We start from the raw sequence: 14,888 nt of genomic DNA on the forward strand, positions 1-14,888 counted from the left end.
GGAAACATTATATCAGCATACAGAAAAGGGCATCAACAATTCTCTACGAAACAACTGTTCTCAATATCTAAGTACAAACGATCCTTTACTTATGTTTTTGTTATTGTCCTTTTGAGAACAAATTTGTATTTCACAAGTTAAATTGCCTCAGATAATGCAAATAAACGCATTACCCACCACACACCCACACACCTTAGTACAGTCGCTGGGCGGCACCCATGGACGATTTGATGTGGAGCGAGCGGACGTTCTGCCAGTGCTTCTTCAGCAGCGACACCAGGAAGTTGATGGCCAGATGCACGTTCTGGGCCAGCTCGTCGGGCGACATCTTGACGTGACCGACCGCGACCGACAGGCACAGCACCTTCTTCATCTGGAACTTGATGGTGGCCTTCACCTCGTCGATCTTCTGCACCATCGATTCGCCGTGGCCGAGCAGACCCGGGAACTTGCCGGCCTTGTTCAGACCGGGACCGAGCAGACGCGGGATCTGCTTGATCAGCGACTCGGAGGCCAGGAAGGCGTCGTACTTCTTCGCCAGCTTCTTCACCAGCTTCTTGTTCTTGTTCAGCTTCTTCAGCGCCTCGGCATCCATGAACGGGATGTCGTTGGCCTTCGCCTCATCGCAATGCTGCTGGTCACCGAGCACGCACACCTGCATCTTCGGGCGCGGAATGTACTTCAGCCTGTAGGGGTAAGAGAAGAAAAACGCGTGGATTAGTATCGATGTAATCAAGCGCAGGGTTTAGTCCGCAATTTAAATAGAAATCGTCTCTATAGCTTTACTACACATTAAACTCACCACCACAGCGCAATTGCCTAGTGGTTATAACAAATGCAAATTCAACCCTATCTGGTCGGCCGAGTAGCTAGCTTGTCCACCCCCCTCGCAGTGGCGGAACAAGTGCCCTCTTTGCCTACTCATTTTATTTTAAGACCCTGAGTGCAGGTCCGCTTCCGCACACGAGGGAAGCTTCCTGAGAATACCGTGCCCGGACAGTGTGTGCACGCGTTTCGTGCATGCACAACACCCGGAACAGCGGATCATCATCAGGTGAGAACGTACTTGACGGTGCCGGAGAAACGCTTGTCCTTCTGGGGATCGTAGTTCTTCAGACCGATCTGGAGTTCCACCGTCTCCAGGAAGCGGCGGCGCTTCGTTTCAGCGCCCTTCAACACTTCGGCGACGCATTCGTAGAGAATGTCACGGGACACTTTAGACCTGCAATGGAAATCGAGCAAGAGGGAAAATGTGTTACCAATCGTGAACTTAACCTCAACTTTCGGGTAATGTGCACAACACGCCGTAGAGATAGAATTTCACAATAATTCGAGGAGAAATGTGTAATGATACGTTGTGCAAGTGCATTCTTGGGATGGAAGCGATTGAAGTGTAATATATAGTTATTAGTTATAGTTATTTTAACACCAAAATTCAACAAAAACTTACGCCATTGCACCAGACGCGACTGCACTCGTCGACGATTACAAAGAGAAAGAGAGTGATTGTGACACCGAAATACAGAACAATATTCTGCGGAAATCGAAATGACGTTTCAACAGCTGTCAAATCAACTCAATGTGCCTAGTGGGGAGGACTGCACGGAGAAACCAGATAAATATAAAAAAAAAAAATATTTCAACAAATTAACGTTCCTACCACCTTTTGCGGGCAATTTATTATATTTCACATTTATTTTCTCCCTTTCATCATATTTTTGAATCGTTTTGAGAGATTTACGATCAATTTGAATTGAAAATGCAACGGAATGCATCACGCTGGCAGCACTGCACAAACGATTTGTTTATCTGCTTCTCCCGGGGGCGCAGTGACCTGCATAATTCCCTCCCCAAACAGTTCCTTCCGCTTCGGGGTATTTTTTTTCACCCGCAGCATACGGAAAAAGTTTACTTCATCAATTTTACTCCCCAGAAAAATACTCCCGAATGGAGAGTGGGTAGTGTGAGCGTGTGTGTGTGTGCCGTGAATTAAACCAACCCTCGCTCCCTATACGATGTTGTTCCGTCTGCTCATCGTGTTGCCGGTGCTGGCGGTTGCACTGTTCCTGTACGGTGCGATCGTGAACATAGGCTACATCGAGGAGAACCGCTGCCGCATGACGTACATGTTCGAGCATCCGCAGTACACCCGGCTGCCGGTGCAGGGCAACGAGCGATTCCCCAAGTACGGGCTGTACGCGTACTCCGAGGGTTTCGTGACGCAGCGCGTCCAGCAGCGGCTCTTTACCGGTGCGCCGGTACTGTTTGTGCCCGGGAGCGGCGGCTCCTACAAGCAGGTACGCTCCCTGGCCTCGGTAGCGCTGCGCAAGGGGCTGGACAACAACTGGCAAGCGCACCTGGACTACTTCAGCGTCGACCTGAACGAGGAGCTGTCCGGCGTGTACGGGGGCTATTTGCAGGATCAGACGGAATTTCTCGACCTTTGCATACAGGAAATTGCTCGGCTGTACGGGGCAAGGGGACGAGCGGCACGCCTGTTCATCGTTGGCCATTCGGTGGGGGGAAAGCTGGCGCAGGCGGTGGTCGGAGCCCGTGCCAGCATCGGCCGACATGTGGCCGGTATAGTGACGCTATCGGCACCGGTCGATAAACCGGTCGCACTGTTCGACCACTACCATTACAGCTTTTACGATCGCATCGAGCAGGCGTGGAGAACGAACCGATCCCTGGCGGGAGCGGCCAATGCGTCCCCTTCGCAGGGACTGCTGCCACTGGATGGCATTCTGTTCGTGACGATCGGTGGCGGCATCAGGGACATCATTGTGCACGACGGACTGACCGCGTCCCGGTACGCCGACCTGCACGCCATGACGCACAACATCCCGAACGTGTGGCTATCGGTGGACCATCTGTGTGCGATGTGGTGTCTGCAGTTGGTGCTGGTCATGAATCGGTTCCTGTTCAGCATGATCGTTCCGCAGAGCCGCGGCAGCTGGGGCTTTGTCGAAGGAAAGCAGCACCAGCTTGAGTTGGCAACACGCTTTCTCGCGCAACCGTTCCGGGATGATGATGATGATGACGATGATGAGGGGAACACTCATAAGCGCCTACCTGCTGGCAGTGCCAAGCAGCCACTGATTCAGCATCATCCCGAGCAGGAAGACTGGATCGAGGACATCCGCCGCTCGTTTACCGAGCGCCATCGGGCCGGCATCGATCGTACACGCGTGCAAATGATTCGTATCGTGCCGGAAAAGCCGGCCCATCGGTTCGTGCGCATCGAGGTGATCAATTCGGAACAGAGCAACTGGCTGTCTGGCTGTGCCGCGGTCGAAGTGTACGGCAATTCTCGCATGTGTCAAAAGGCGACCTCCCTCGCCAACTACACGCTCCCGGTGCCGTCGTCGAAGTTTGACCGGTTTGGAGCGCTGCTGGATTTGCACGAGCTGAAGCGGGCCAATCCAAGGTGGACGCACGTGCTGGTGAAGATCCCGCGCACCACCAAACCGGTCCAGTTCAGCGTGGACGTTTTCAATCCGGACGAAAGGGCGATTAATGTTACGATGCCGCACTGGTTCGACTACAGAGTGCACACCATTCTGCAGGATGCATCGCCGGACGATTCGTATTATCGCATCAGCGTGAGCGGGATGACGCACACCTACCAGACGATCGCCCTCGACCTGACCGCCGTTGCGTGCGATGGCGTGCGGGGCACCGTCGTCGTGAAGGTGCACGTCCCGTGGGCCACCGGCTACGACCGTTACGCGTTCCACGAGGAGCTGAATCAAACGACCGTTTACATTTACCCACCGATCGAGAAACCACCGGCAGGAGAACAGGACGTGCCAATACAGCTAGACGTGCATCTTACCCCGGGATGCAAGTATCGTATACGTTACGCCCAGTCGCTGCGCGTCAGTATGGCGCGTATGGTGCAGCAGCACGTGGTGCTCATACCGGCGCATCTCGTCGCTTTGCTGCTGCTCGCGTTCAAGGATCAGCTGACGCAAACGCCCGCCGACGATCCCGCCTTTGTGGTGGGAAAGCTGCGCAGCTCCTTGACCAAGCCCGGCCCGCTGCTAATGCTGCTAGCGACCGGGTCGCTCACGGCCAAGTTCCTAGCGCTGTTCAAAGCGATTCCACCGACCGAAACGGTCGCCACACCGCTGATCGTTTCCATCCTCGTCCATCTTGTCGCGCTCGGTGTGCTCGTGCTGGCGACGCTTGCCCTCTGGGGTGCGATCGCGTTCTGTGCCAACTTTGCGCACAAAATCATACTCCGCCTCATTGCCCTCCCGATCCCGGTAATGTCCTCGACCTTTCTGTCCTGCATTCACAAGTTCCCGCTCGCCATTGCCGTGCTGCTGGTGGCGATCGCGCTGACCGCGTGCGGCGGTGTCAGCTTACTCTGCGCCGCGGCCGTCTACTTCGTGCTGCTGTCCAAAGCGTACGAAGACTATTTGGAAAACTTTGTGTTTAATACGGCGCGCAAAATCGCCGCCCGACTGTTTGGGGCCCGGGAGCGGCCCCATGGCGAGGGGAGTAGGGCAGGACGGAAGCGAAACCGTAGACGGGGCGCGAACGAGACGGGCGACGAGCTGATGGTGATCAACTTTCATCTGCCCCTGTTTCTGCTGGTGATACTGTTGGCCCTGCTGAATGTGCCAAGTGTTATTACCTGGGCCAAGAACTATCACTACGCGAACACGCTGCAGCCCGATCCGTCGCTCGTGCCCGCACTGGCCGTGCTGGTGTGCTTGGCCGTGCTGTGGCAGCTGAACACGCCGCGGAACGTGTGCGGGTACGAGCTGCTGTCCGCTCTGCTCGTGATCGGGGCGTTTGTATCGGTGCTTTACTGTCAGGTGCATGTGTACCGACTTAACTACTTACTAGCTTTAGTGTTTGTTGCGATTACCGTACACCAAATCATTGCGCCAAAACGTCGTGAGATAAGGGAAGAGGAGGAGGAGGAAACGGAGGCTGGCGATGGAATGGAGGCTGGCGATGGAATGGAGCCAGTCGAGGGAATCGAGCACGCCGAACAAGAGAAGGAGGAGGAGGAGCAGGCTGGGGATAAGAAAGCAAATTGACCACTGAAACATGTATTATCGTTGCGGAAGGCGTGTTAAATGTTTTATTATAGTATTTCACTACCATATACGATCAAATAAATCCTTCGCGCTAGTCAGCTGTTTTGCCAAAATGATGCAAGTGTGCTTTATTGAACTTTGTTGTTGGTTTGTTTGGTATGAATTATTTGTCCTCTTTTGTCTGATATAAGTCTCAACCCGGACTGGGATTGGAACATAACGAATAGAGCGCAACAGATCAAATTCGACCCAGTCCGGAAGGTCCTCGAGTTGACTATTCTAGAATGCAACAGAAAAAAATCTAAAATATGAGCCAATAAGGCCATAAACATTGTTCTGAATTATTGCAAAAAGATGAATGAGTCGATGTTAAATAAAATAACCCAACAGAAAGCAAATGAAAACAATATCCTTAAAATATTTGCAACTGTTCTTTTTTGGTCGTATGTGTTTGAACTAGTAATGTGATCTCTGGAGCGTACCCACGACTGCGATTTGACTCCGGCTATTGTTAGTCTGATTCCGACTCCGATAAAATCCGAACCACTGGTAGTTACACCCGGAGTCGGAGTCGCCCGGAATTGTAGTCGTCCGGAGTTATAGTCCTCTCGGAATCGTTCGGAGTCGTCCGAAGCCGTCCGGAGTACTGATGTGCTCTTTGGAGCATACCCAACACTCCGATAGTCGTCGCCTGGACTCGTCCGTAGTCGTCTGGAGTCGCCCAAATTCGTTCAGATTCGTCCGCAATCGTCCGGTTTTTTACTTTGAACGTGCACTTTGTTTACAGGCCTCTGGTCGATTCCGGACGAATCTGTACCACTCTGGACGACTCCGACTTCTAACGAATCTGAACGACTACGAACGACTCTAAACGACTTCGGTCGACGCGAGATAATGTATCTCATGGATGGATTCGAAGGCAGCTTCGAAATTATTGGAGTTGGATCGGAGTTAACTCTAGGTGTTTACTTACCTTACTCATCACTAGTCCGGAGTCGTCTGGAATCGTCCAGAGTCGTCCGGTGCTGTCCGGAGTCGTTCGAAGTCGAAGGCGTTCGGAGTCGAAGTCCTCCAGAGTCGATCGGAGTCGGTCAAATCCAACAGGAGCCATCCGGTGCAAGGTGCTTGTGATCAGGCATTTCATTTCGTAGTGATGTGTTTCTGATATGTCCGAACTACTCGGACCATTGCACACAGGTTCTAGTTTTAAGATATGTATTTGGAAGTCAACTTAAGAGTGAATCGGTTGCTATGTGTTACTATGTGTTGCTATGTGTTATCCATTATCGCTGTGGTAACTGGGATCCAAAAGATTCGTATTCATGACTTTATTTAAAAGGACGACTCCAACTCCGGCCGAATCCAGCCGATTCCGGATGACTCCGGGCGACTCCGGACGACTTGGGACGATTTCGAACGACTCCGAGTACATTCAAGTCAGGGTAACTCCGGATGACTCCAGGCGATTCCGGACGGCTACAGGCGATCCCGAACGACTCTGGATAATGCTAGGTCGACTCACGACCTTCCGGAGTCGGTTCCAAAATTATCGGAGTCGACTCCAGATTTTTGCCAACTTCACCCATCACTAACTTCAACACAAATGTAAACAAAAGCTTCCCTCACCCCTCCATTTGGATCCTTAACGTCAAACTGCGAAATGTCAAACTGCTCCCACCTCCCGTACCCGTGGGGGGAGGTTGTCGTAAACCATTTTCATTTCCAACACTGCCATCGGAAGGAACAACAACAACACGGTCTAGCGGGGACAAGTGTGGCGACGGTCCGATTGCAGTTTCTTTTCGTAATTTTGAATACGCAAACGTATCAACCTAGGTCAAAAAGTGGTACGTAATGCGGTGTAACGTGTAAGCGAACAGTTTGACGCGAAAAATTTCGTTCCAAGTGAAGCTCCGGCGTGAGAAGAGAGCTTGATAACCTCATTGCAGCTCGCGGTGCGGTGGGCAAGAAAACCGGTAACATTTTCTGCACGCAATCGTTTCCCGACGTTCACCCACTCTCTCTCCGCGGGTTCTTTGGCATCGTGCAATTCGGCGGAAAAAGAAACGGCGAAAGACGCGTTGACGCACGACTCCCGTAAATTATTAAAAATAGATAATCGCGTCACCTTTCTAGTTCCTACGGTCTGCCCGCGCGCGTACCGAGACCAGTAGGTGGGAAGTTGCAGCTTGTGAGGTGTAGTGCCCATTCCCGACCCCGCGGCCAGAATCGTTTTTTGGGGAACCTGGGACGATTACATAAGATTATAATACACACGAATTCCGCTCGTAACAATTCACGCACACACAGGGAAAGCATGCGACCGGAAGATGCTGACACTGGGGCCCAGTGTTCTGCAAATTTCTTGTCTGCTGCGTATCTGCCGGCACTCTCTCACGCGCATTACACTTCCTACCACACACTTCCGCCGCGCCGTTTGTCGCGGCAGATAAAACCGGTTTCACGTTTTCGCCCGTGGTTGTAACGCTCGATTTGTTTTGCAGGTCACCAGCGTCTCAAAACGGCCCCCCCATTCCACCGTCCCAGAGCTACCCGTGGTGTGGTTTTTGGTGGAAGTTTGCTAAGAAAGCTGCCAAATAGGAAAGCATGGGCCTAACCGTAAATCAGGTAAGTGGTAAGGGTATGGGGAATGTGATGAATAGGGCTGCTTGAGAGGTTTTATCTACCCGTAGGACAGCAGGCAGTAAAATCAATAGTACTGGAGCTATCGAATCCCGGATCGTTTGCCGCTCGTTCAATCGGTTCGGTTGATAAGGCATGCTCACTCTTTGGCCCGTTTACAGGGGTTTCCAGGAGTTCTCATAGCTGTGGGACACTTTATTGAAACTTTCTTAAAAGGAAATGAACTTAATGTAATAGGAATTGGACTCTATGGCACCCTTTTTGGACCAATTCAATTATAATTTCCAAGCAGTCTGTCCAAAAAGGGAGCCCTAGAGTCCAATTCCCATTACATTAAATTCACTTCCCTTAAGAAAAAAAACAAGAGAGCCTGGAAAGCCCACACCTATGAGAAACTCTGGAAAACCCCTGCCTACACTATCGTTCGGGAGTGTCGGGAGAGCGCAATCAGCAATTGTAGTTTGCTCCTATCGATTATCTTTTCAATAATGGAGCAATGATCCGTGCTAGATGGAAGCTTCCGGATAGTATAGTTACAAGCATAACGTGACTTAAATATTTAACACACAACCATGCATCATCCGAGACATGGCTGGTGATTTTTAAGCGATTTTTATTGGAATTTAACATTAAAAGAATCTATGAAAATCTACAATTTTCATAAGGTCATGATAGAAATTTTGTTGTGCAAGCGTCCTTAACAGCAAATTTTCCTTTTTTCGACATTAACACGAAACGTATACTCGTTCCAAAAACCTACATAAAATCCAGCATATCTTTAGAAAGCAAATTAAAATTAAATTCATAAATCCAAACGTTCGCTAAAGAGCCTCGCCTTCAACGCTGCATGGTGCTGCCTTTTCCCGATGCCGTCCCTGAAAGTGTATGCACACACCCAAACAGTAGGCTGGGGTGCTGTTCGTGACAACCACGCATTCCGCCACACCGCGGCTCACGTGCTTGTATAAATGTTTTAAATTAAGCAACGACCAATAAAACGAAAAGCAAACGTGAACTCGCTCGTCGCGTTCTGCGTTCAATACACCCCGTCAGCTGTGTTTTGCATAGATGAAGGGGGTACGCCTAAACCCCATCCACCTGACCTTGACGTGTTCATGAAATGTTGTTCGCTGCGCTGTCGCCACGACCAAACGCAATGGTGCCACTGTGCGTGTGACTATGCTCTAGCATGCATAGATATGTTCACACCCCTCTATGAACAAATTTCTCTCTCTCTCTCTCGTTTATGCTCTCGCCTCTCAGCCTCTCTCGCACTTTTGATGTGTATGCTGCTACTCTGCCTTTCAAACCACACACTATCTCCCCTCTAGATAAATGGATCGACATACCAAAAAAAGCGAGGACCCCGTGTGTGTTTGTGGCTCGGTATTTTAAAGGAAGAAAAGAGGCAGATGGTATAATTTGTACATTGCAAAATGAGGCGTTATCGGGTTAAAATCAAACATCTCACAAACACTTTTGTGCACGAGTGTTGTGTGTACGTAGTTTGACCGATAGAGCATGGGAGAATGCTTGTATGCTTTGTATAGGGGTGCCCCTTATCGCCCTCAACACTCACAGAACGGACGGCTGATATTGGGGTCCGGGTGGTTGTGTGTGTGTGTATGGGGGATAGCTGAATCGAAAAGTAATACAATTTAACATTAATTTCGTCTGCGGATCGAAACCATCTGGCGAAATGATGAAGCGTTCGTGGAATAATAATGACGCAATGGGGGGGGGGGGGGGGGGGGGGGGGGCGAAAATAATAACATAAATTCATACCAATGCGTGGCAAAATCGCGCAAATATAGCGTGCGAGAGGTGTTGCGCATTGCGTTTTGGATTAAAATAAACAATCCACCAGTCTAGAACGGAGTGCTGCATGTTTACTTTCAAATTGGTGGAACGCAAAACGAATTAAGGAACGGGCGCCACGACGCGTTACTCACCTAAAACCCTGCGAACCGGAAAGCCTTATACACTTTCCATTCCACCTCTGTTCCGGCACCAACCGCTGTGTTTGCGTACGGGGCATATGCGACTCGCTTACATTCGTCAACTTCGAACCCCTCTACCAGTAACGGGGTTGTAGATGATGATGATGAGAGCTTTTGTGCCCCGGCCCGTGCGTCAAATCTATCAGTAGCCGGCAAACACCTCTCGCACACGGTGCTCGGTGCTGTTGTGCTGTTTCATTGTGTGTGTGTGTGTGGCTGAGACGAAACCCGCACTTAGGGAGAGTTCAATCGATCAGTTTCGGCGGTCCAGTGTCCCGGTCGGACAGAGCACGATCGAGCTCCGTTTTGCGTTGGAAAGCAGCACAGACACAGGAGGAAACGATGTTAGATTTTGACGTAAGTTTTGGTGGCGTCGTCTTTGGGTGGCTGTAACTAGCGAGGGCAGCGAGCGAAAGATCTCCGCAACCATTGGGATGTTGATGGTGTGGTATCCTATTGTGTGGCCGAGTAAAAACCGGCATTGTGTGTGTGTGTGTGTTTGGGTTTTGTTGTTTGAAACTTACATAATTGTTACGATTGGTTTGGCAAGATGCTCGTGTATGGGGGAGAGACGCCTTTTTTATGATGTTTGTTAGTTGGGCGATGATGACAAGGCAAGAACCGCAACGATACGTCAGCAACAATTCGCAAATACGCTGAAGTCATCGTAGTAAACTGTGATGGAAGCAAGCAATGCCGGTACAGATGGTCGATCCCCTCTCGCTAGAGGCAATTGAAAGGTGTTTAGTGCTAACTAAAGGTTGAAATTGAGATTTTTTAGAACTACTCACATCTGACACCAACAGTGAAGTACAATTATTAGACACCGTTGGCTCTACTCAGCTTCTAACATCACCTTGAAACGACACCTTATAGCCCTTATAGCCAGAGTACGGCGTGTGTGTAGGAAGCAATTTAACCTTAACCTTGTACGCATGCACTGCAATTGCCACTCCAGTGTTACTATGGATTTTGTGTATGTGTGTTGGAGCCCCGTAATGCACTCCTAAGTAGAGCTTAGGAGGGAATGAAAAGGAATGGTACGATTAATCGTAGGAGCATTTGCATGAATACTGAGCAGCGTTTGCCGTCTGTGTCATGTAATTTCTCTATCGAAATCATAATTATTATACATTCCTTTAATAGCAGTGGATCTTTGTCTATTTTATATAAATTGGAGACTTATTCTAATTTTCATTCGCATTTTTACTCTCTATTTGCGAGACAAAGTGTTGTTCAAATATGAATTTATGACCCATTTCTATACTGAACTTTAGTTAAAATTACTGTTTAATGACCAAAATAATACCATTTAGGTACTTTATATTCGATTTCTTTTTATTGTTTGTTAATTATTGTTTGTAAATTACATTACAGTAATTCACAATAAAGTAAGAGCCATATCAAAGAGTTTTTGTTTACAAACTTTGAATTTAAGCCAGAAAAATCTGGATAAAATCTCACTTGTTAGTTCAAACTAAATCGTTACCTATAATTTGGCAATATAAATATACTAAAATTGTCTAACTTGTATTGTTTCCCCTCCTTCCAGGTAATGCCGGTTGCGATCGGCGTGGTGGTCGTAGTGGTCGGTGCCGCCATCGCCAACTACCTGCTGAACGGCAAGAAGGGCAAATCGTCCTCCTCCTCCGCCTCCGCCAAGGGCAGCGCTGGGAAGGAACCGAAAACGCTGCTCGATCCGCAGGAGAAGTATATGCTGCCACTGATCGAGAAGGAGGAGATTTCGCACGATACGCGCCGGTTCCGGTTCGGGCTGCCGAGCGAAAAGCACATCCTGGGGCTGCCGATCGGGCAGCACATTCATCTGTCCGCCACCATCAACGACGAGCTGGTGATCCGTGCGTACACGCCGGTTTCGTGCGATGACGACCACGGGTACGTCGATCTGGTGGTGAAGGTGTACAAGAAGAACGTCCACCCGAAGTTCCCGGACGGTGGCAAGATGTCGCAGTATCTGGAGGGCATGAGCATCGGCGACAAGATTGCGTTCCGCGGTCCGTCCGGCCGGCTGCAGTACCTGGGCAATGGGCGGTTCTCGATCAAGAAGCTGCGCAAGGATCCGGCCCAAATCTACGAAGCGACGCAAGTGGGCCTCATTGCGGGTGAGTTGCGGGTTGCGATTGTAAACGCGGTGTGTGCGCTTATCAGTGAGTTTAGTGCGGGTACGGGTGTGAACGGGAGGTGCAGCTTTGTCGCTGATAAGATGGGCGTGTGGGAATCCAGTTAGAAAAAGGTGGTGGAATTTTGCACGATTTGCAACATACATGCAAGGGCATTGTTAAGCTGTGCCGAGTGTTGGAAGTAGTGTTGGGTTTAATGAATCTTTCGTTGAGATTCATTCATATGAATCTTCTGTAATGAGTGATTCGAATCCTGAAGCGACTCTTCAAAGATTCGTGAAACTCGAAAGATTCATCAATCTCCAAAGATTCATGAATTTCCAAGGATTGATAAATCTCCAAAGATTTATGAATCTCCAATGGTTCATGAATCTCGAAAAATAAACAAAACTTCAAAGATTTATGATTCATAAATTCATTAAAATTCATATATCTCCAGGAACTCATGAATCTTTAGAGATGTATGATTATCAAAATATTATATTTGCTCGATCCCACCTAACAACATGCCCGTTGTGGGTTCAAGCCTCACATGGACCGTCTCCCCGTAGCAAAACAAACTATCCGGCTGCGTGGTACTTGCCAAAAATCCCGAAAACAAACCTGTGTAGACTGACATGACCACGTACGATGCTACGCCAAGAGGAATGATGAGCAGCTCAAGCTCTATGGATCTTTGGAGATGTATGAATCCCTTGAGATTCATGAATTGCTAGAAATTCGTGAATTTTTCGAGATGTATGAATCTTTTTAAATTCATGAGTCTTTGGAGATTCTTCAATATTTGGAGATTTATTTATCTTTGCAACCGAGATACAAATTAATTGAATCATTTCAAAGATTCTTTCTTGAATCATGAATCAGAATCAGATTTCGAACCCAACACTAGTTTGAAGAAAGAATGAAACAAAAGGCGGTTGTAATGGGAAGTTTATGAAATAGAATTCAAAATACCTATTTTTCAAAATTCCCTTTTCAGGTGGTACCGGAATCACTCCGATGCTTCAGCTGATCCGTGAAGTACTGAAACATTCCGACAAGGACAAGACCAAGCTGTCGCTCATTTTTGCCAATCAGGTGCGTCACATGGAATATTAACACCATTATTAACAGCCAGTATTTTCGTTTTGTGGAATGTTACATGTTCTTATAATGCTTGCCTCCCGACAGACCGAAGACGACATCCTGCTGAAGCCCGAGCTGGACGATTTGGCTGCCCGCTATCCCGACCAATTCAAGCTGTGGTACACGCTCGATCGACCGAAGCCCGAATGGACCCAGGGCAAGGGTTTCGTGACGGACGAGATGATCAAGGAGCGACTGTTCGAGCCCTCGTCAAACTCGCTCGTGCTAATGTGCGGTCCACCTCCGATGGTGAACTATGCCTGCATTCCAGCACTGGAAAAGCTGGGCTATCCGACGGAGCGCACCTTTGCCTATTGAGCACTCATCAGCCTCGTCCTGCTGTCAGTACGTACGCGTCGCCGTTCCTCCTCGTATGCACCGCATGTCAGTCGTAAAGGTGGTTTCAAGCGAGACAATAGAATACACTTACTTAGGGGAACGTTACTAAAACAAAAACGAAAAACAAGAAGGAATGGCTCATGTGTGTTTAGATGTCATTAGGTACATGTAATGTTCTATTGTTTCTGTCCTCATGTGTGATCTAGAAGATCAGAGAAGTAGGGAAATTAAAAAAAAAAGACTTAAGGTCGTGTATTAGAGCGGTTCCTTCTGAAGGAATACCAGCAAACACGTAGAGCATAGAGCCGGAGAGTGAAAAGATCAATTTAGTAGCACAACTCTCAAACAAACAAACACACACAGTCATCACCTTTAGGCCGTTTTGCCTCTCCCTTGCTGGGGTTTTAAGCACAGCGTCCCCGTTAACTATCGCAGCCTTTCCCGAACCAATTAAGATATTAGCGGCTCTAGACGTTGCTTGTTGTGAGAGATGATTTCGGATTTAAACTGAGCTTTACATATATGTGTGGCACAATATGGGGGAAAATTGTGCAGTAACTTACTGGAACCATTACTGTCGATAGCTGTCGGTTAAACTGAGACAAAAATAAATCGAGAAATGCTAATACACCTTAAAAAACTCGTAGAAAGATCCCAAACAAGAGTGTTATTAAAATGTAAAGCTTTATTTTATCTAAAATCCTGGACGGAATGTTGACATCTTAACTGCTAGGACGGAGTGCTGTTACTTCCTTCTTCCCATCGAATAACACAACATCTTTCCCTTCAAAAATGCGTGTTTGGGTTGAGATTTTGTAGGGTAATTTTAGCTACCACCTGCTCCCCTCAGCGTCTTAAGGCGACCATGGCCAGCAGCAGACAAGCGACCAGCTTCCACAGATACCCTGCGGTGCCACCCAGTGCCGCAGCACCGTTGCACCGGTGGTCCAAAAAGCAGAAGCAGAACGTGGTCGAGTCGTAATGATCGCGCTTCACGTCCAGCTCCTTGACCGACGTGTTCACGTAGTGCGCGAGATTAAGATCCCGGGCGGCCGGGCGGCATCCCTCGTACTTGTCGGCCGGTATATCCGTGCGGAATCCTTGCAGCGAGCTCAAACAATCGCGCGTGTACGTCTCCATCGTGCCCTTGCGCTCGATCACCTTCACGCACACGTCGTCATCCTCGGGGCACGGATCGCCGAGGTAGCCGATGCCACGCCAGTTGAACTTGTCGCCGCAGCCCGGCGTGGCGGAATTGCACCGGTAGCACCAGATGGCTTCACCTGCGGAGAGACGGGACAATTAGTCGGAGCGTGTCGTCGGTCCACTAATTGGTGACATCATTAGCAAACGGGATGGACGCTTACTGCTGCCGATGAACAGGAAAAGGCACAGAGCGAGTGAGATGATGCAAGACTTAAGCGAAACCATGGTTAAGGAAGGTTTTAGTTTTGAACACAACAAACAACAGAAAATAGGGGAATTTACGAAGTTTGGAAATGCACCAACAATTGAACAGGGCGATTGAAATTAATACACAAACAAATGCATGCCCAACCCAAACTGTCAAAGCGTCAACCGTACCC

General features: G+C 48.9%; 5 protein-coding genes and 1 long non-coding RNA gene across 9 annotated transcripts; 2 read left to right on the plus strand and 4 right to left on the minus strand.

Annotated features, from left to right (window-relative positions):
• Nucleotides 1-89: 89 nt before the first annotated feature.
• LOC121600066 (60S ribosomal protein L10a) lies at nucleotides 90-1,561 on the minus strand. Its single transcript, XM_041928359.1, has 3 exons — nucleotides 1,451-1,561; nucleotides 1,067-1,222; nucleotides 90-686 (listed from the first exon to the last, which is right to left on the minus strand). Exons 1-3 carry the CDS (start codon nucleotides 1,453-1,455, stop codon nucleotides 194-196), a joined length of 654 nt encoding a protein of 217 aa, XP_041784293.1. The 5' UTR covers nucleotides 1,456-1,561; the 3' UTR covers nucleotides 90-193.
• A 254-nt stretch (nucleotides 1,562-1,815) lies between these two features.
• On the plus strand, nucleotides 1,816-5,167 carry LOC121598812 (GPI inositol-deacylase). The gene has a single exon (XM_041926104.1). The coding sequence runs from the start codon at nucleotides 2,016-2,018 to the stop codon at nucleotides 5,052-5,054; it is 3,039 nt and encodes a 1,012-aa protein (XP_041782038.1). The 5' UTR covers nucleotides 1,816-2,015; the 3' UTR covers nucleotides 5,055-5,167.
• On the minus strand, nucleotides 5,115-6,209 carry LOC121599018. Its single transcript, XM_041926488.1, has 2 exons — nucleotides 6,028-6,209; nucleotides 5,115-5,333 (listed from the first exon to the last, which is right to left on the minus strand). Exons 1-2 carry the CDS (start codon nucleotides 6,196-6,198, stop codon nucleotides 5,115-5,117), a joined length of 390 nt encoding a protein of 129 aa, XP_041782422.1. The 5' UTR covers nucleotides 6,199-6,209.
• A 555-nt stretch (nucleotides 6,210-6,764) lies between these two features.
• On the plus strand, nucleotides 6,765-13,942 carry LOC121598813 (NADH-cytochrome b5 reductase 3). Of its 4 annotated transcripts, none has more exons than XM_041926105.1 (5): nucleotides 6,765-6,901; nucleotides 7,559-7,682; nucleotides 11,250-11,820; nucleotides 12,818-12,915; nucleotides 13,009-13,942. In XM_041926105.1, the coding sequence occupies exons 2-5, from the start codon at nucleotides 7,662-7,664 to the stop codon at nucleotides 13,279-13,281; spliced, it is 963 nt and encodes a 320-aa protein (XP_041782039.1). In that variant the 5' UTR covers nucleotides 6,765-6,901; nucleotides 7,559-7,661; the 3' UTR covers nucleotides 13,282-13,942. The 4 variants fall into 4 exon arrangements, with proteins under 4 accessions (XP_041782039.1, XP_041782040.1, XP_041782041.1 ...); XM_041926106.1 differs by lacking the exon at nucleotides 6,765-6,901 and adding an exon at nucleotides 6,963-7,030; XM_041926107.1 differs by lacking the exons at nucleotides 6,765-6,901; nucleotides 7,559-7,682 and adding an exon at nucleotides 9,785-10,054.
• LOC121598816 lies at nucleotides 9,897-10,674 on the minus strand. Its single transcript, XR_006005620.1, has 2 exons — nucleotides 10,489-10,674; nucleotides 9,897-10,420 (listed from the first exon to the last, which is right to left on the minus strand). It is a non-coding gene; the product is annotated as an uncharacterized LOC121598816 (long non-coding RNA).
• A 19-nt stretch (nucleotides 13,943-13,961) lies between the features above and the next one.
• On the minus strand, nucleotides 13,962-14,888 carry LOC121598815. Its single transcript, XM_041926109.1, has 2 exons — nucleotides 14,670-14,888; nucleotides 13,962-14,585 (listed from the first exon to the last, which is right to left on the minus strand). The coding sequence occupies exons 1-2, from the start codon at nucleotides 14,731-14,733 to the stop codon at nucleotides 14,149-14,151; spliced, it is 501 nt and encodes a 166-aa protein (XP_041782043.1). The 5' UTR covers nucleotides 14,734-14,888; the 3' UTR covers nucleotides 13,962-14,148.

Source organism: Anopheles merus, chromosome 3L (assembly GCF_017562075.2).
Source record: "Anopheles merus strain MAF chromosome 3L, AmerM5.1, whole genome shotgun sequence".
NCBI lineage: Eukaryota > Metazoa > Arthropoda > Insecta > Diptera > Culicidae > Anopheles > Anopheles merus.

Coding starts and splice junctions, on each gene's coding strand:
- LOC121598815 (XM_041926109.1), bottom strand. CDS start 14,733: ATGGTTTCGCTTAAGTCTTGCATCATCTCACTCGCTCTGTGCCTTTTC. Junction 14,586..14,669: donor TTTCCTGTTCATCGGCAGCA/GTAAGCGTCCAT, acceptor GTCTCTCCGCAG/GTGAAGCCATCTGGTGCTAC.
- LOC121599018 (XM_041926488.1), bottom strand. CDS start 6,198: ATGAAATGCCTGATCACAAGCACCTTGCACCGGATGGCTCCTGTTGGA. Junction 5,334..6,027: donor CCGGACTAGTGATGAGTAAG/GTAAGTAAACAC, acceptor GTTGCATTCTAG/AATAGTCAACTCGAGGACCT.
- LOC121600066 (XM_041928359.1), bottom strand. Junction 687..1,066: donor CGTTTCTCCGGCACCGTCAA/GTACGTTCTCAC, acceptor TTACCCCTACAG/GCTGAAGTACATTCCGCGCC.
- LOC121598812 (XM_041926104.1), top strand. CDS start 2,016: ATGTTGTTCCGTCTGCTCATCGTGTTGCCGGTGCTGGCGGTTGCACTG.
- LOC121598813 (XM_041926105.1), top strand. CDS start 7,662: ATGGGCCTAACCGTAAATCAG. Junction 11,821..12,817: donor GCAAGTGGGCCTCATTGCGG/GTGAGTTGCGGG, acceptor TTCCCTTTTCAG/GTGGTACCGGAATCACTCCG. Junction 12,916..13,008: donor CGCTCATTTTTGCCAATCAG/GTGCGTCACATG, acceptor GCCTCCCGACAG/ACCGAAGACGACATCCTGCT.